General features: G+C 48.8%; 1 protein-coding gene across 1 annotated transcript in view; it reads right to left on the minus strand.

Moving 5' to 3' along the window:
• The window catches only part of si:dkey-201i24.3 (trichohyalin), an 83,485-nt gene that overhangs the window by 52,849 nt on the left and 10,665 nt on the right, over positions 1 to 19,971 (minus strand). The window contains exons 4-6 of the mRNA XM_059990438.1: positions 17,935 to 17,985; positions 17,271 to 17,312; positions 9,326 to 9,403 (exon numbers count right to left, since the gene is read on the minus strand). Coding sequence (XP_059846421.1) covers positions 9,326 to 9,403; positions 17,271 to 17,312; positions 17,935 to 17,985 — 171 coding nt within the window. The remainder of the gene's footprint in view (positions 1 to 9,325; positions 9,404 to 17,270; positions 17,313 to 17,934; positions 17,986 to 19,971) is intronic.

Raw genomic sequence — 19,971 nt, forward strand, 5'->3', positions numbered from 1 at the left:
AGCCGCCACTGATGGCTACGGCGGCTGGCCATCGGGATAGCCTCCTGTATGTGTGGGACAGAAGGTCGGGACGCCGGTTTTTGGTCAACACTGGTGCCGAGATCAGCGTTTTACCTCCGACGAGTTACGACACCCGCAGCAGGGCACCGGGGCCCCCCCTGAGGGCCGTGAACGGCAGCACAGTAAGGACCTATGGCACCTGTCAGGTGCAGCTACAGTTCGGTTCCAGCCAGTTCACGTGGGACTGTACACTGGCCGCCGTAGCCCAACCGCTTCTGTGTGCGGATTTTTTGCGGGCTCACAGCCTACTGGTCGACCTGCCCAGGAAGAGACTGGTACACGCCGAGACCTTTCAGACATTCTCCCTGGGTGCAGCCCAGTTGCCAGCCCCTCACCTCGGCTCCATCACGCTGTCCGACAACGACTTCACCAGGGTCCTGGCGGATTTCCCATCGGTTCTGGCACCACAGTTCACAGCGGCCATGCCCTGACACGGCGTACAGCACCACATCCCGACCCAGGGACCACCCCTCCAACCCCGCGCTCGGCGGCTTCCCCCGGACAAGCTCCGACTGGCGAAGGAGGAGTTCCAGAGGATGGAGGAATTGGGGATCATCCGGCAGTCCAACAGCCCATGGGCCTCCCCCCTGCACATGGTGCCCAAAGCGACGGGAGGCTGGAGACCGTGCGGCGACTACCGCAGGCTGAACGAGGTTACCACACCGGACCGCTACCCTGTGCCGCACATTCAGGACTTTGCAGCAAACCTGCACGGCGCACGGATCTTCTCCAAGGTAGACCTCCTCCGAGGGTACCATCAAATCCCAATGCATCCTGACGACGTCCCCAAAACGGCTCTCATCACCCCGTTTGGCCTTTTCGAGTTCCTCCGCATGCCGTTCGGCCTGAAGAATGCCGCACAGAAGTTCCAGCGGTTAATGGACGGGACGGGATGGGACCTGGACTTCGCGTTCATCGATTTGGACGACATCCCCATAGCCAGCAGCAGTCGTCAGGAGCATCTGTCCCACCTCCGTCAACTCTGCGCCCGACTGAGTGAGTACGGTCTTACAATCAACCCCGCCAAATGCCAGTTCGGACTCGATACCATTGACTTCCTGGGCCACAGGATTACTAAAGACGGGGCAACCCCTCTGCCCGCTAAGGTAGATGCGGTCCGCCACTTCCCCCGACCCACCACTATCAAAGGCCTTCAGGAATTCGTAGGTATGGTCAATTTCTACCACCGCTTCCTCCCTTCAGCTGCCCGGATCATGCGCCCCCTGTTCGCCCTGATGTCAGGTCCGAGCAAGAACATTACCTGGGACGAGGAGTCCGCCGCCGCTTTCGTTCAAACGAAGGAAGCTTTGGTGAACGCCACAATGCTAGTACATCCCAGAATGGATGCCCCTACCGCCCTCACAGTGGACGCATCTAACACGGCAGTCGGTGGGGTGCTGGAGCAACTCATCGCTGGTCGCTGGCAACCCCTGGCGTTTTTCAGCAAACACCTGCGGCCACCCGAGCTCAAGTACAGTGCTTTCGACTGGGAACTGTTGGCGCTCTACCTGGCAATCCGGCATTTCAGGTACTTCCTAGAAGGTCGGCCCTTCACCGCGTTCACGGACCACAAACCGCTTACCTTTGCGTTTACGAAAGCGTCTGACCCCTGGTCGTCCCGCCAGCAACGCCACCTGTCCTACATCTCTGAATACACGACGGATGTCCGGCACGTCTCGGGTAAGGACAATGTCGTGGCGGATGCGCTCTCTCACCCTACCGTTCATGCCGTTTCCCAAGGGGTAGACTTTGAGGCACTGGCAGAGGCACAGCAGGCGGATGAGGAGATTCCGAGTTACAGAACCGCAGTCTCTGGTTTGCAGCTCCAGGACCTCCCTGTAGGCCCGGGTGAGAGGACCCTACTCTGTGATGTCGCCACCGGCCAGCCCCATCCCGTCGTCCCGACAGCCTGGCAGCGCCATGTTTTCGACTCCATTCATAACTTGGCGCATCCCTCCATCCGGACAACTGTCCGGATGGTTTCCAGCAGGTTCATTTGGCACAGACTCTGCAAACAGGTCAGTGAATGGGCCAAAACGTGCATGCACTACCAGACGGCCAAGGTGCAGCAGCACACAAAAGCCCCACCGCAGCAGTTCCATCCCGCCCTCCAGTGTTTCGACCACATTCATATGGATATAGTGGGCCCCCTGCCAGTGTCGCGTGGAGCGCGGCACCTCCTGACTATCGTGGACCGGTTCACAAGATGGCCAGAGGCGGTCCCGCTCACCAACACCACCTCCGAATCTTGCGCCCGAGCCCTGATCACCACCTGGATATCTCGCTTTGGTGTACCGGCCCACATTACCTCCGACAGAGGCGCCCAGTTCACCTCCAGCCTGTGGTCAGCTATGGCCAGCCTTCTGGGGACTCAGCTGCACCACACAACTGCCTACCACCCATAGTCGAACGGGCTAGTGGAGCGTTTCCACCGTCACCTGAAGTCGGCCCTCATGGCCCGCCTGCAAGGAGCCAACTGGGCGGACGAGCTTCCCTGGGTCCTACTCGGCATCCACACAGCACCCAAAGATGACCTGCACGCCTCGTTGGCTGAGTTGGTATACGGCGCGCCCCTGGTCGTCCCCGGGGAGTTCCTACCAGCCCCACGGGGGCAAGAGGAAGATCCCGCAGCAGTCCTGGGCAGACTACGCGAGAAGCTCGGTAACCTGGCCCCCATACCCACTTCACAGCACAGGCGGAACCCGAACTGCATACCCAAAGACCTGCAGAACTGTAAGTTTGTGTTTGTACGAAGGGGCGGGCATCGGCCACCGCTGCAGTGGCCATACGAGGGGCCGTTTATGGTGCTCCGGAACAACGGGTCCATGTTCGTGCTGGATGTTGGGGGGAAAGAGGAGGTTTTCACGGTGGACCGACTCAAACCGGCCCATGTGGACCTGGTCGAGTTTCCGGCACCTTGGCGCAGAGGCCGACCTCCCAAGCAGGTTCCGGCCCAGACTGTGGACATTGGGGGGTATATTGCCGGTTCTGGGGGGCGGTTATGTGGCGACCCATTTCCTGGCACATCCGAACTGGCTCACAATTAGCCAGCTTTCCGGCTAAGGGAGATAGCCTGCGGGGATTTGCGAGCACAGAGCTTTGGGGCCTCTGCGCCACGGGGGGCAGGTTGAGGGAGGCTTAAAAGTGAGGCTGAGGATTTCGAATAAAGTTTTTCCTTTGACTGCAGTTACCGACTCCGTGTCGTAATTTTAGCGCTGCATGTAGCACACAGCTACAATATATCTAATACACATTTTTAGATATTTACAAATTAGGAATTTTTTACATGATTTTTTACTGAATTATCCCCTGGCTTACCCATTAAATTTAGTTTATGCTATTTTTCAGCTTAAACCATTTCAAAAACGATTAATAGCTATTATTTATAAACAGTTAGTGAAAGCTCGCATGTCGCCTAATGATAAGGTTAAACACACTTGTGAAATAGAACTTCAATATTCACTTTCAGATGATCAATGGAGTAAAATTTATTATCTAGTTAAAAATTCATCTATCTGTGCACATCATTCCTTAATTCAGATTAAGATAGATTAAGATCTTTTGGCCCATATGTCAAAAGATAAATTAGCATATATTTTTTCTAATATAAGCCCTATTTGTGACAGATGCAATGCAGAGGTGGCTACTCTAACTCATATGTTTTGGTCCTGTGTAAACTTGAATAATTTTTGGAGGGATGTGTTTAGAACATTATCAAAAGTTACAGGTGTGGATTTACAACCCAATTCACTCACGTCAATTTTTGGGATTATTCCAGAGGAAACAGGTAGAGTTTCTGCTTCTGCTCAACATGTGATAGCCTTTTCAACTTTACTGGCTAGGACAGCCATCTTGTTATACTGGAAAGATTCTAATCCACCTACTGTTTTTAACTGACTCTCCTCTATTACATCCTGTTTAAGTTTGGAGAAAATTAGAAGCCGAACCTTTGATACATCTTTTAATTTTGAGCTAGTCTGGCAACCCTTTATTCAATATTTTCATATGATTTAATATTTTATTTTTATTTATTTATTTGTTTATTTTTATATTTTTAATAATGGAAATTTTTACCTTATCCGTAAAGGTTCGGAGATGACTGGAAGGATGTTTTTTCTCTTCTTTTTTCTTCTAATTTTATCCTCAAATGGACTGCCCAATCTTTCTTTTTTCTGTTTTAGGTTAGTTTAGTGGGGGGGGGGGTTTCTTGTTATACAATTAAATTTCCAATCTTTTTTTTATGATTTATCTGGAGAAGTTGTGGTTTCTTGTTTATATTATATATACAACAGTGTAATACTATACCTAATTGACTTTGACAATATATACTTTTTTTTTGCTGTTTAAACTTCTTTTGTATTATGTGTTTGTTTAAACTTTTTGATTGATTTATAATTTTTTCTTTATTGGAAAAGCATTAAGAAAAGATTGAAAATGAAAAAAAAAGAAAAAGCGATTCTGTAGATTCTGCAAATCCAAGCTGGAGAAGCAACCCCTCAAATTCTATCTTGGTCACATCCAACCTGATGGCATGAACATTGATTTCTCAAACTTGCAGAAATTTCTCCCCCTCCCCCTTCTCTCTTTTTACAAACCAGTTCCTGGTTCCCCTCTCACCCCTTCTCTCCTCCTCACCTACCCATCACCTCCTTCTGGTACCCCTCCTCCTTCCCTTTCTCCTATGGCCCGCTCTCCTCTGACAGATTCCTTCCTCTTCAGCCCTTTATCTCTTCTACCTGTCCCCTCCCAGTCTCACTTCATCACCCTCCACCACCCGCCCACCTTCCCCCTCACCTGGTCTCACCTAACACCTCCCAGCTGGTACTCTTCCCTCTCCCCCCAGCTCTTTATTCTGGCGTTTTCCTCGTTCCTGTCCAACTCTGATAAAGGGTTTCAACCTGAAACCCAACTCATTATTCCTCTCTATAGATGCTGCCTGACCTGCTGAGTTCCTCCAGCATTTTGTGTGTGTTGCTCTGTGTTCTCATATCACTCTAAGTGGCTTGCTACATTGTGATGATATCGTTGACGGTGTGGAGGGAAGTCTTACTGTTCACTGATTACCTGTGCTGTGCACTACATGTACTTTGAATTAGGTCTTATTTATGGTAATATTTTGTTTTATGTGCTGCGTGTGGTATTTGTATTGCGGTGCAGGATTGTCTGGAGGAACCTAGCTTCCTTTGGTTTTATATATGTTTACAGTCAATTGACAATAAATTTGAACTTGATCGGGATATCAATGAGGTGGGCTGAGAACTGGTGGATGGATAAATATGAGGGTGCACTTCCATGTTTCGGTGCACATGTGTAGCAATTAGCTGCACATGTAATTACAGCTCAGGGCATTCCGGAGTTTGGAGTTCAATTCCACCGCTGTTATGTAAGGAGTCTCTGTATGTGGGATTTCTCTGAGTGCTCCGGTTTCCTCCCACAGTTCAAAGACATACCAGGTAGGTTACTTGGTCATTGTAAATTGTCCTGTGATTAGGTTAGGGTTAAATTGGGGTTGCTGGGGTGGTAAAATTCAAAGGGCTCTCATGCTTGATCTCTAAATAGATAAAAATAAAGTTCATCTTTAAATCTCTTTAAGTTGCTGGTGTGGCCACACTTGGAGTACTGAGCACAGTTTTGTCACCATTACAGGGAAGATATGGCTGGACTGGAAAGAGGGCAAAGAATATTTACAAGTATGCTGCCAGGACTAGAGGGTTGGAGTTATAGGGAGAGGTTGGATGGTCTACGTCTTTATCCCTTGGAACACAGGAACATGATGGGTGACCTTCTGGAAATGCTTAAAGCTATGAGAAGTACAGATAACAGTCTTTACCCCAGGGCAGGGGAGTCCAAAACTAGAGGACACAGATTTGGGAAAAATCTTTAAAGGGACCTGAGGGACAACTCCTTCACCCTGATCCCGGTGAGTATATGGAACGAGCTGCCAGATGAAGTGGATTAGCCAGGTACTTCTGTATCCTTTAAGAAGCACATAGAGAGGTTTCTGGAGGGTCAGGGGTTACAGGGATATGAACCGAAAGCAGGAAATTGGGACTAGCTGGTTGGGTACAGCAGTCAGCAAGGGGGAGTTGGGCCGAAGGGCTTGTATCCATGTTGTGTTGCGCTGCAACTCTATGACACATTTTGGTTACCAGTGAGGATAGGATTGACTTTTAACTCTTTGACACATTTTGGTTACCAGTGAGGATAGGATCGATTTTTAACTCTTTGACACATTTTGGGTTACTCGCTGGAATTCAGAAAGATGTGGGGGGAGGTGGTTCCTCATTGAAACCTTTTGAATGTTGAAAGGCCCAGACAGAGTAGATGTGGCAAGGATGTTTCTCATGGTGGGAGAGTCTAGGACAAGAGGGCATAGCCTCGGGATAGAGAGGTGCCCTTTCAAAACAGAGATGTGGAAAAATTTCTTTAGCCAAAGGATGGTGAATTTGTGGAATTTGTTGCCACATGCAGCTATGGAGGCCAGGTTGTTGAGTGTACTTAAGATAGATTCTTGATTGGACACGGCATCAAAGGTTACGGGGAGAAGGCCGGGAAATGGGGTTGAGGAGGAGATAGGAAAAAAAGGATCAGCCATGATTGAAAGGCAGAGCAGACTCGATGGGCCAGATGGCCTAATTCTGCTCCTATGTCTTATGGTCTTATGAAAAACTTTAACTCTATGACACATTTTGGGTCACCAATGAGGATAGGATCTATTGTACACTATGAAAGGTTTTGCTCCAGGGAGTTCTGAACGACAAAAGGACCTCAGAGTGCAAGTCCAAAGATATTTGAAGGTAGCAGTACAAGTAGATAAGAAGGCACTCCAGAATCAGAAATCAGAATCAGAAGCAGAATCAGGTTTATTGCCACTGACATGCAGTACGTCCTGAAATTCATTGTTTTGGGCAGCAGTACAGTGCAAGTCATTAAAACATCACTGTAAATTACAATAAGAAATACATAAATTAGAGCAAAAAGAGAACAGAATAGTGAGGTAGTGTTCATGGACCATTCAGAAAGCTGGTGTTGGGGGTGGGGTGTGGAAGAAGCTATTCCTAAGATATGTTCAGTGCATGTCCTCAGGCTCCTGTCCCTCCTCCCTGATGGTAGCAATGAGAAGTGGGCATGTCCCAGAACGTGACAGTCCTTAGTGATGGATGCCACCTTTTTGAGGCATCACAATTTGAAGATATCCTGGACGCTGGGGAGGTTAGTTTCGGTGACGGAGCTGGTTGAGTTTGTAACTTTCTGCAGTTTTTTCTGATCCTGTGCAGTGACCTCTCCATACCAGATGGTGATTCAACCAGTTAGAATGCTGTCTACATACAGTATGTCAGTAGAAATTTGCCAGTCTTTGGTGACATAACAATTCTCCTCAAACTCCTAATGAAACAGAGCCACTGGCATGCCTGCTTCATGATTGCATCAATGTGCTGGGATACTGGTCTTCATTAGTTAGGACAATAATTCCAACAGCAGGGAGATTATGCCCTCAATTTACAAAATCTTCTTCCAAGAGGACTGTAACCTTGTCATACAGTTTGGAGGCTTGTGTGCCTCAATGATCCAGAGAGCTATCTTGGCAGGAGTCAGGGCATCATGCTTTGATGCTTGGCAAGGTCACCTATGCCAAACAGGTCAAAAGGTACAGTCCAGACTAAGAATGGTCCACCAGACTAACAACCCTGATTGGTAAAACAAAACTGTTACAGAAGCAGCAAAGAAGAATCCTTCTACATCCGAATGCAATGGTATTCCTGAGTCTCCACACAGGACTTGCATGTCTGACAGTAGTGCAAACACAGAGGAAGCTACTGACATGATGAAAGAAGTTCTGAACATCACCAGAGATGGAGGACCTTCATTGCTGCCCTAAACAACAGCAATGTAATGGGCAGCAAGTAAGTTACAAAAACCTTGCTTAGGAATCAGGTGAAGTCACTGGCGCACTACGTGTGGGTACAATTACAATATTTAAAAGATAAACACATGGACAGTGAAGATATTGAGAGATTAATGACACATGTAGGGAAGTGAACCCATGAACATTACCTCATTATTTTGCTCTCTTTTTGCACTATCATCAGCATCATCATTATATGCCATGTCGTATGACATCATCATTACATGCCGTGTTGTGTAACATGGGTGATCATGGTCTTTCCATGACCATGATTGTTCTTGGCAAATTTTCCTACAGAAGTGGTTTTCCATTGTTTTCTTCTGGACAGTGTCTTTACAAGATGGGTGAACCCAGCCATTATCAATATTCTTCAGAGATTGTCTGCCTGGCATCAGCGGCCGCATAACCAGGACTCGTGAAGTACACCAGCTGCTCATACAACCATCCACCGCCTGTTCCCATGGCTTCATGTGATCCTGATCAGGGGACTAAGCAGGTGCTACACCTTGCCCAAGCGTGACCTGTAGGGGAGCAGAGGGAAGGAGCACCTTACACCTCCTTTGGGAGAGACTTATCTCCATCTAACCACCCATTTTGCACTGTAGTTATTAAATTTTTATACTAGCTTTTTTTAAATATATTTCTTATTCTGACATAGTTCTGCAGAGGATCACAGACTCAGCCAACTCTGACATGGGCACTAGCATCAAGGACATCTCGAAAAGGTGGCATCCATCACAAAGGACTCACACCACCCAGGATGTGTCCTCTTCTCATTTCTACCATCAAGGAGGAGGTAAAGGGGTCTGAAGACACACACACAGCATTTGAGAACAGCTTCTTCCCCTCCATTATCAGATTTCTGAATGGACCATGAACACCAAAGATTCAAAGTATGTTTATTATGTATGTATGCAGTACACAACCCTGAGATCCATCTTCCCCATAAACAGCCACAAAACAACCGAAACCACTGTGCAATTCGTCTTTTGCATTATTCATTATTTTTTAAATTGTAACTCATAGTACGTTTTAATGTCTTGCAACGTACTGCCGCTGTAAAACAGCAAGTTTCATGACATAAGTCAGTGAGATAAACATGATTCAGATTTTTATCCTGACAGGACAGGTTTGGAAAGTTGGGCGAAAGGCCAGTTTCTGTGCTCTGCAGCTCTGTGACACAGGCAGTGATGTGATTTCAACCTCCAACAGCCTGGTCCAGTGAAGGCTGCCTCTGTAATAGAAGCCCACTGCTGCGGTGCTCCGACATTCACCCAGCATTCTTGGTTTGGTTACTGCTACGGCACCAGCCTCGTTTTCGCAAATTACCGGCACTTTAGAAAACCCAAGCAACTTCACCTGAATGTCAGAGAAGGTGATGAGTTCTTTGCAGTGATCTTCCTCTGACCTTTGCTCTGTAAACACATCATCCAATATCTGCAAAGCATAGAGGATTAACAGTACTCATTTAAATGTTATTCATAAAAAATATGTACCAGGAACTCAAAAGCAGTACATGGCTTTTGTTACACCATTCAGATTACCCTCAGATTTCAGATTCATTTACTGTTCATAAAGATTCAAAGTACATTTATGATTTAAGTATGCATGCAGTACCAACCCTGAGATTTGTCTTCCCCACAGACGGCCATAAAACAAAGAAAACCATGGAACCCGTTCAAAGAATAAAAATCAAACTCCACCCCCGCCATGTTCAAAACAAAGAAATCGCGCAAATGGCAACAAAAAATGAGCGAAAAACACAGTATATAGAACACAAAATTGAAAGAGTCCAGGCGTACTCATTTCAGCACCTCTCCCCCCCGATCAAACTCACCCAAAAAAGCAACGAAAATAGGAGCAACCAGAAAGACAAAATAGAGAATCCAATCACAAACATCAGAATGTACAGTGACATGCATCATTTACATTAACAGCCAGCACAACCTAACAGTGAGCTGGGGGCAGCCGCAAGTGTCACCACGCATTCTGCGCCAACATAGCGTGCCCACGATGCTCAGCAGAACAACACAGAATGCAACGAGCAACAAAACAAGCCCCGTTCCTCACACACACACACACACACACTTCTCGAACCCCACGACAGAGTAGATTCATTATCAAAGTACATATACGTCACAATACACAATCCTGAGATTCACAGTAAATATGAGAAACACAATACAATGAATGAAAAACCGCATCAACAAAGATAGACAAACAGATGTGCAAAAGACAACAACCTGTGCAAACACAATGTGAAAAAGCAATAATAATAAAGTAAGCAATAAATATCAAGAACATGAATTGAAGAGTCCTTGAAAATGAGTTCATAGGTTGTGGGAACATTTCAATGATGGGGCAAGTGAGGTTGAGTGAAGTTATTCCCTCTGAGCCTATTGAGGAGCCTAATGTTTGAGGGGTGATAACTGTTCCTGAACCTGGTGGTGTGAATCCTGAGTTTCCTGTAACTCCTTCATGATGGCAACAGTGAGAGGGGAGCATTGCATGGATCGTGGGGTGGGGGGGGGATGGTTCTTGAAGATGGGTGCTCCTTTTCTGTGACAGTGCTCCATGTAGATGTCATCAATGGTAGGGAGGACTTTTCTCATGATGGACTAGGCCGTAACCACTACTTTTGGCAGGATTTTCTGTTCAACAACTGGCCTCTAGCCTCCAGTCTCTAGGCTTCGGGCATCAGGCTTTGAATTTCACACTTCTGATACCTTCAGGTTTTGATCTTCTATATTGGTCCCCAGTCCAGGTGATGACAGGACCCGAAACATCATGGCCAAACTCCAGGCTCACCAAATCACTGACCCTCATGTGGTCTGATACCAGTACCCACCGAACTGGGACAGCCCAACATCCTTGGAGTGCCTTCCTCACCTGTCAGTATCACTCGCTTTTGAGTGATGAGCATGGAGGGAGGCCAAGCTTCCAGATGACCTTCCTCATCTGTCGATGTCACTGACCTTCAAGTATGGAGCATGGACTGAGGCATAGACTCCAGAAACCTTGCCTCACCTATCCACAATGCTGTCCTTCCAGCTCAGAGTAGAAGTCTAGCTTCTCGATGCCCTTCACTTGTCCATGTCGCTGGCTTCAAGCGTGGAGGCCTAGACTCTGGATATTCTTCATCACAGTCCATGTCGCTGATCTTAAGCACGAAGTGGAGACCTAGATACGGGCCTGACCTCTAAATTCCCAACATTCCTGTCCCTAAACTCAACCTGACCCCGAACATCCCTCCATCCTCAAAATCAACCCTACCTATGAACTGAAAACAGCAATCAAGTTTGAGTCATAATCAGAATTAGAAACAGATTTTAATCGCCAAGTACCTGTGCACATACAAGGAATTTACTTCCGGCAGATGTTGTCTTTCTGTTCATAACTATAATAATGATAAATAAAAATGAAAATATAGATTATACATACAGGTAGTGCAAACCAAGTAATAGTTAGCCGACAGTTAACCGGCAGTTAACTGTTCAGCAAAGTGACAGCAGTAGGGAAAAAACTTCTCCAGTGCCGATTAGTCTTAATCTGGAGGGATCTGAAGCGCCTACCAGACGGAAGCAGTTCAAACAGTCCATGCGCAGGATGGAAGGAGTCCTTTATGATGTTCCCCGCCGTCTTCTTCAACCTGGAAGAGTACAGGTCCGCAATAGAGGGCAGGGAGGCTCCAATGATGCGCTCCGCAGTCCTCACTGTGCGCTGTAGTCTGGTTCTATCCTGCTTGGTGGCGGCTCCAAACCACACAGTGATGGAGGTGCACAGGACAGACTCAATGACTGCAGTGTAGAACTGCAGAAGCAATTCCTGAGGCAGACCATATTTCCTCAAGAGCCGCAGGAAGTACATCCGCTGTGGGGCCTTCTTCAGGATGGAGCTGATGTTCTGCTCCCACTTCAGATCCTGAGAGATGGTGGCTCCCAGGAACCTGAAGTTCTCCACTGTGGACACGGTGGACTGTGAGGGGGGACATAACAAGGGGATGTCGACTGAGACCAGAGCTCATCGTCATCTCAATCAGAACTCAGAGACCACAGCTCACCGTCATCTCAATCAGAACTCAGAGACCACAGCTCACCGTCATCTCAATCAGAACTCGACAGACCACAGTTCTCAGTCATCTCAATCAGAACTCGACAGAGACCCCAGCTTGCTGCCATCTTGACTGTAACTTCAACCACAGCCTTCACAGCATTATGAGGTTTATACATACATATTGTCATCAAGTTACTAAGGGAACAACCCTCCGCACTATCAAGGACATTTTCCAAAAGTGGTGCCTCAAGAAGGTGACATCCATCACACCTGCTCCTTCTCCAGTGTTACATGGGTACTGATAACTGCCAGTGTCTGGTCCGGAACCACTTTCCGGGTTTTGATCTGGTCCGGCAGCTCCGGACTCCGGGTCCTGCAGTTGTCTGTCCCATCACCCGTGATCTAGTTAGGACCTTCCTGGTTCAAGGAGACACACCTGTGACTCATTGAGCTGCAGGTGTTTGTAAGGGGTCTTGGGACTGGGACCAAGCCGGTGCTTGTTTTGTTCTGTTTCCCATTTCTCTGCTGGCTCCAGACTCTGCTTTGCATTCTGTGATTCTGCCCGGGCTCAGATCTTCTCTTCATCATGCTTGTCTGCCCTGTGCCAGTACTACCAGGTTGGTCCGCTCCCCGACCTTTCTTCCCATGCGCTGGTCCCGCTTCTCCGCTCGTTTGTTTTGTTCGCGTGGTCGCGCTGTCTACCAGCCGTTTCCGATTTTCCCGTTATCAAGACTGTTGTGTTGGTCAACCTGGACCTATGCCCGTTCCTACTCCTTGCCTCTGTCAGGCAGGTCCAGCCGACCTGCAGTGGCCCAGCAGTGGTTCTGCCTGTTCCTATCCCTTGCCTCTGTTGGGTGGCTCTGGCCGATGGGCCGTGGCCCGGTGGGTGTTCTGCTTGTTCCTACCCCTTGCCTCCATCGGGCAGGCCCGGCCGACCTGCCGCTGACCGACAGTGGTTCTGCCTGTTCCTATCCCTTGCCTCCGTCGGGCAGATCCGGACGACCCACCGCGGCCCAGCAGTGGTTCTGCCCCGTCCTCCTCTTCCTCCCGAACCCTGGGATAGTGCCCCGCACCCGCCTAGGGGTTCGCGCCTTGCCCAGGCCTCTGGTGTTTCCGCCTGGGGGGCATCCCTACCCAGGATATATGCGCCCCGCCCAGGGAGGGCTCTTCGCCAGCTTATCTAGCCTCCCTGCCTGAACCCTGGGGACCTGTCTGCCTACCTGCCTGTCTGCCTGAACCCCGGGGACCTGTCTGCCTGAACCCCGGGAGCCTGTCTACCTGAACTCAAACTTCAGGAGCCCGCTCCGCTCTGCCTGCCTGAACTTCGGGTGCCCGTTCTGCCCTGCCTGCCTGAACTACGGGAGCCCGCTCCACTCTGCCTGCCTGAACTTTAGCTACCTGAACCCCAGCTCTACCCTTAAGTGCCATGGCATCCCCATCCTGTCCTCCCCCTAGTACTTCAGTGTCTGCGTCCTGCGTTTGGGTCCATCTAGCCATGTTCCGGACAGAACGACCACCCCACGCATGGACCCAGTGGCACAGGCACTGGAGGCTAGTTTCCGTTACCCTGGGGTCCTCTCTGCTCTGGATACTCCCTCCCCCACCCCCCCCCCCCGTACCGTCCCTGGCCCTCCAGCCCTGCTTTGGTCGCCAGGAGGCTCCTTTTGGGGGGGGGGGGGGTACTGTCAGGGTCTGGTCCGGAACCGCTTTCCGGGTTTTGATCTGGTCCGAGGGCTCCGGACTCCGGGTCCTGCAGTTGTCCCTCCCGTCACCCGTGATCTAGTTAGGACCCTCCTGGCTCAAGGAGGCACACCTGTGACCCATTGAGCTGCAGGTGTTTATAAGGGGCCTTGGGACTGGGACCAGGCGGGTGCTCGTTTTGTTCTGTTTCTTATTTCTCCGCCAGCTCCGAACTCTGCTTTGCATTCTGTGATTCCGCCCAGGCTCAGATCTTCTCTTCATGCTTCTCTGCCCCGTACCAGTACTACCAGGTTGGTCCGCTCCCCCACCTTTCTTCCCATGCGCTGGTCCCGCTTCTCTGCTCGTTTGTTTTGTTCGCGTGGTCGCGCTGTCTACCAGCCGTTTCCGATTTTCCCATTATCAAGACTGTTGTGTTGGTCAACCTGGACCTATGCCCGTTCCTATCCCTTGTCTCCGTCGGGCAGGCCCGGCCGACCTGCTGCTGACCGACAGTGGTTCTGCCTGTTCCTACCCCTTGCCTCCGTCGGGCAGGTCCGGCCGACCCGCCGCGGCCCAGCGGAGGTTCTGCCCCGTCCTCCTCTTCCGCCCGAACTATGGGACTGTGCCCCTTAACCCGCCTAGGGGTTCGGGCCTTGCCCAGGTCTCCGGTGTTTCCGCCTGGGGGGCATCACTACCCGGGATATATGCACCCCGCCCAGGGAGAGCTCTCCGCCAGCTTATCTAGCCTGCCTGCCTGAACCCCGACTGCCTGATTGCATGCCTGAACCCTGGGGACCTGCCTCTGAACCCCGAGGACCTGTCTGCCTGATTGCATGCCTGAACCCTGGGGACCTGCCTGTCTGAACCCCGGGGACCTGCCTGTCTGAACCCCGGGGACCTGCCTGTCTGAACCCCGGGGACCTGTCTGCCTGAACCCAAACTTCGGGAGCCCGCTCTGCTCGGCCTGCCTGAACTTCGGGATCCCGCTCTGCTCGGCCTGCCTGAACTTCGGGATCCCGCTCTGCTCGGCCTGCCTGAACTTCGGGATCCCGCTCTGCTCGGCCTGCCTGAACTTCGGGATCCCGCTCTGCTCGGCCTGCCTGAACTTCGGGATCCCGCTCTGCTCGGCCTGCCTGAACTTCGGGATCCCGCTCTGCTCGGCCTGCCTGAACTTCGGGATCCCGCTCTGCTCGGCCTGCCTGAACTTCGGGATCCCGCTCTGCTCGGCCTGCCTGAACTTCGGGATCCCGCTCTGCTCGGCCTGCCTGAACTTCGGGATCCCGCTCTGCTCGGCCTGCCTGAACTTCGGGATCCCGCTCTGCTCGGCCTGCCTGAACTTCGGGATCCCGCTCTGCTCGGCCTGCCTGAACTTCGGGATCCCGCTCTGCTCGGCCTGCCTGAACTTCGGGATCCCGCTCTGCTCGGCCTGCCTGAACTTCGGGATCCCGCTCTGCTCGGCCTGCCTGAACTTCGGGATCCCGCTCTGCTCGGCCTGCCTGAACTTCGGGAGCCCGCTCTGCTCGGCCTGCCTGAACTTCGGGAGCCCACTCTGCTCGGCCTGCCTGAACTTCAGGAGCCCGCTCCGCTATGCCTGCCTGAACTCTAGCTACCTGAACCCCAGCTCTACCCTTATGTGCCATGGCATCCCCATCCTGTCCTCCCCCTAGTACTTCAGTGTCTGCGTCCTGCGTTTGGGTCCATCCGGCTGCGTTCCTGACAATAACGCCGGGAGAAGCAGGCAGAATCCGCAACAACCCACCATTAAGGTCCATGAATGGGAGATCACCCCCCCCCCCCCCGCAAACCACTCTGCTCCATTCTGGGTGACCATAGGGCAGGAGTGTGGGGCTAAGTGCTCCAGAACTTCAAGTTCAAGTTTATTGTCATTCAGCCTTACATATGCACACCGCCAAATAAAACAACATTCCTTTGGACCAGGGTGCACATATAGTGCACACACAACACACAAAGTAGTATTACCAGAAATAAATTAACAAATAATATAATATATTCCAGAAGACTGACACTTAGCATGAGGTGCGCTTATGATTCAAGTTAATAAGTAAACAGTATAACGCTACTGGCGCTTCATACGCGATGAGACCTGGGTGGTGGCAGGGAGTTCAGTAGTCTCACAGCCTGGGAGAGGAACCTGCTTCCCATCCTAACAGTCCTTGTCCTAATACTACAGTACCTCCTGCCCGATGGGAGGGGGTCAAAGGGATTGCTGGACATTTGGGAGGTACCACTGACAATGTTATGTGCCTCCTGATATTCTGAAGACCCTTACTGGACATATACAGTCCCTTATAACATAGAACACAGAACAGTACAGCACAGGGAACAGGCCCTTTGGCCCACAAAGCTGTGTCAAACAAATTAGTCATCAAATTGCTAACCAAGTTGATCTCTTCTACCTACACAATGCCCATATCCTTCCATTTTCCTCATATTTATTTGCCTATCTAAATGTCTCTTAAATGTTCCAAATGTTTCTACCTCTGCCACCACCCCTGGCAGTGCATTCCAGCCACCCACCACTCTCTGTGTGAAAAACTTGCCCCTCACATCTCCTTTGAAATTACCCCCCCTCACCTTAAATGCATGCCTCTGGTATTAGGCATTTCAACCCTCGGAAACAGATATTATTTGTCTACTCTTGCTATGCCTCTCATAGTCTTATAGAACTTTTATCAGGTCTCCCTTTAGCCTCCACTGCTCCAGAGAAAACACCCCAAGTTTGTCCAACCTCTCCTTACACCACATGCCCTCTAGTCCAGGCAGCACCCTCTGCAAAGCCTCAACATCCTTCCTATAACAGGGCAAGTAGAACTATATACAATCCAGACAGCACCTGGTAAAACCTCTTCTGCACCCTCTGGAAAGCCTCGACATTACTCAGACAGAAGCTGTAAAACCCTCACCCTCTATACTTTGTGATTTACTGACTCCTCCCAACCACAGAACTGACAGGTGGTTAGGGGAGGCTGCAAACCCGTTTGAGAATCTGGTTCACAGTACGGCTCTGTGCAACACATTCCACTCCACAGACTGAGCTTCACGTACACAACACACAAACCTGCAGAGGGTCAGATTATTTGGGATGTTTACAACACCTCAGTAATTCTATGGCTTTTATCGTTCAGACAGTAACAGCACAGTAGCCTCGAGGTTAATGTTTTGGGGTTCAATTCCTGACACTGTGCATACTCCCCCTGGCCTTCTTCTGGGTACTCCGGTTTCCTCTCACATTCGTCATATGGGTTAGGGTCAGTGAGTTGTGGGCATGTTATGCTGGTGTCAAAAGCACGGCAGCACTCGCGGTCCGACCCCAGCACACCCTCGGACAGTGTTGGTCATTATTACAAACAACACATTTCACTGTATGTTTCAAAGTACATGTGACAAATAAAGCTTATCCCTTATAAAAAGATGTCATGACAACATAGACCATGGATGTAGCAAGCCTTACCTTACGCATGATGCCCTCCTCTCTCCCCTCTCCCTCTAGTAGTTTGCTCTTACCAGAGGTACCGCACACAACCAGAGACACGTTGTATCCGAGCCTCACCCGAGACAGCAGTGGCTTCACCAGGGAATTGTACACTCTCTCCTAACATTGGAAATAATCTTCATGAGATCAGTGAGAACACAGGAGGCTGCAGGAATGTGTTGCAACATTAAAGGTGTTGAAGGAACTCAGTGGGTCAGGCAGCAACTGTGGAAGGAAATGGATTGAAAACATTTTGGATTGAGACCCTCCATCCAGTCTGAGTTCCTCGGCACCTCTTGTGATCATAAAATCAATAGAACAGGGGTCTGAAGACCCACAGTGAATGTTGTATATCTGGTATGTAGTTAGGGGGGGGGTTCAAGATCAGTTATTACCCTCAACCATCAGGCTCTAGAACCAGAGGGGATAATAAAGGGCCAAATACTTACTCCTAGAACTCCTCCCCTCCCCCTCTGTTTTATTCTGGCATTTTCCTCACTTGTTTTCCAGTCCTAAAGAAGGGTCTCCCCCCCCCCCCCCGAAACGTTGACTGTTTATTCTACTCCATAAATGCTGCCTGACCTGCTGAGTTCCTCCAGTATTCTGTGTGTGTTATTCTGGATTTGCAGCATCTTGAGTTTTTATACACTATTTCAGAAGCAACATCTGGAACCACAGTTTTGTACTGTCTGCAGTCCAGGTGTGGAGACACCCTCTGGAGGTGCCAGCGAACACTCCTCACCTGATCAGTATCCTGCTCGAAGACACAGTTGAAAGCGAAGTTGCTCTCCTGCTGGTAAAGGAAAAAGATTTGTAATCACACTGATGATCCACTGAGCTCAGAGATAAAGGGTTGGATATAACCCAGAGTCCTGCAGGCTTGGGGAAGAATGAATCCCACCCACTGGACATTTCCACCTGCCTCAAATTTCCCTTAACTTCTCGCTCAGCTACTGCACTTGATCCATTTAAACATAAAACATATAATATGTTCATAGAACACAGGCATCATGGCAGTGTAGTGTTTAGTGCACTATTTCTACAGCTCGAGACATCAGAGTTCGAATCCAATTTCAGAGTCCTCTGTAAGAAAATTTGTATGTTATTCCTGTGGGCACATGGGTTTACACCTGTTTCCTCCCATAGTTGAAAGACATACCGTTGGTCACTGTAAATTGTCCCGTGATTAGGCCAGGGTTTTATATGTTTATTCACTTATTGAGATACAACGTGGTAAATGCCCTTCTGTCTCATTGAACCATGCCACCCAGCAATCCCCCGATTTAATCCTAGCCTTGTAATGGGACAGCTTACGATGACCAATTAAACCACTATCCTATACGTCTTTGGACTGTGCACAGCACCCGGAGGGAACCCATGAGGTCATGGGGAGAACATACAAACTCCTTACAGGTAGCGGTGAGAATTGAACACAACTCAATGGCACTGTGAAGCACTAAGTTACCGTGTTCCTCTTGACCCTGTGGGTTTCCTCCAGGTGCTCTGCTTTCGTCCTACGCTCCAAAAACATATAGGCTAGTAGGTTAATTGGTGACATGGGTGTAATTGGGAGGAGCAGGATTATAGGGCCAGAAGGGCCTGTTACTATGCTGACTCTCCAAAATAGAAATAAAGAATAAATAAAATAGATTAACTTATGATCTCTAGTTCTAGTCTCACCAAACCTCAGTGGAAAAGCTGCTTGTATTTACCCTGTCTATACCCCTCATAATTTTGTATACTACACGCTTAGATAAATTTCTAATAAGGTCACCTCTCAGATTCCTATGCTCTATGGAATTAAGTCCAAGCTGATCTCCTTATAACTGTTCAAAACCACTGTTTTCTTTAATAATACTTTTTATAAGATATTAGATGAATTAATGTAAGACTAATGTTGTAGTTTAATGGTTTGTACTTTTTAACAAACTCCTGTATTTTTCAGTCTGCAGTCTGTGTAATGAGACAGGACTAATAAAAAATGTCCTAGTAAAGGATCCCCTTGGAATGAGTGACCATAACATGGTCGAATTCCATATTCAATTAGAGGATGAGAGGGTTGGATCGCAAACAAGCGTACTGAGCTTAAATAAAGGAGACTATGATGGTATGAGAGCGGAATTGCTTAAGATGGATTGGGAAAATAGATTAAAGGGTAGATCGGTACTTGATCAGTGGTGTATATTTAAGGAGTTATTTTACAACTATCAAGAAAAATATATTCCACTGAAGAAAAAAGGGTGGCTAAGTAAAGAAATAAAGCAAAGTATACGACTAAAAAGAAAGTTATATAAGGTAGCTAAATCTAGTGGGAAGATTGAAGATCGAGAAGCTTTTAAAGATCAGCAGCAAATAACAAAAAGATTGATTAAGAAGGGGAAGATAGATTATGAAAGTAAATTGGCGAAAAACATAAAAGCAGATAGTAAGAGTTTTTATAGTTACATAAAAAGAAAAAGGGTGGCTAAAGTAAATGTTGGTCCCCTAGAAGATGAGACCGGGAAATTAATGGTAGGGGACATGGAGATGGCGGAAATGCTGAACAAATATTTTGTATCAGTTTTTACAGTTGAGGACACTCAAAATATCCCAACACTGGATAAACAGGGGGCTCTAGGAGAAGAGAAGCTAACTACGATTCAAATCACCAAGGAAATGGTACTTGATAAGTTAATGGGACTGAAGGTGGATAAATCCCCTGGACCGGATGGCTTGCATCCTAGGGTCTTAAGGGAAGTGGCGGTCAGGATTGTGGATGCATTGGTGATAATTTTTCAAA

The sequence above is a fragment of the Hypanus sabinus genome, chromosome 15 (genome assembly GCF_030144855.1).
Source record: "Hypanus sabinus isolate sHypSab1 chromosome 15, sHypSab1.hap1, whole genome shotgun sequence".
NCBI lineage: Eukaryota > Metazoa > Chordata > Chondrichthyes > Myliobatiformes > Dasyatidae > Hypanus > Hypanus sabinus.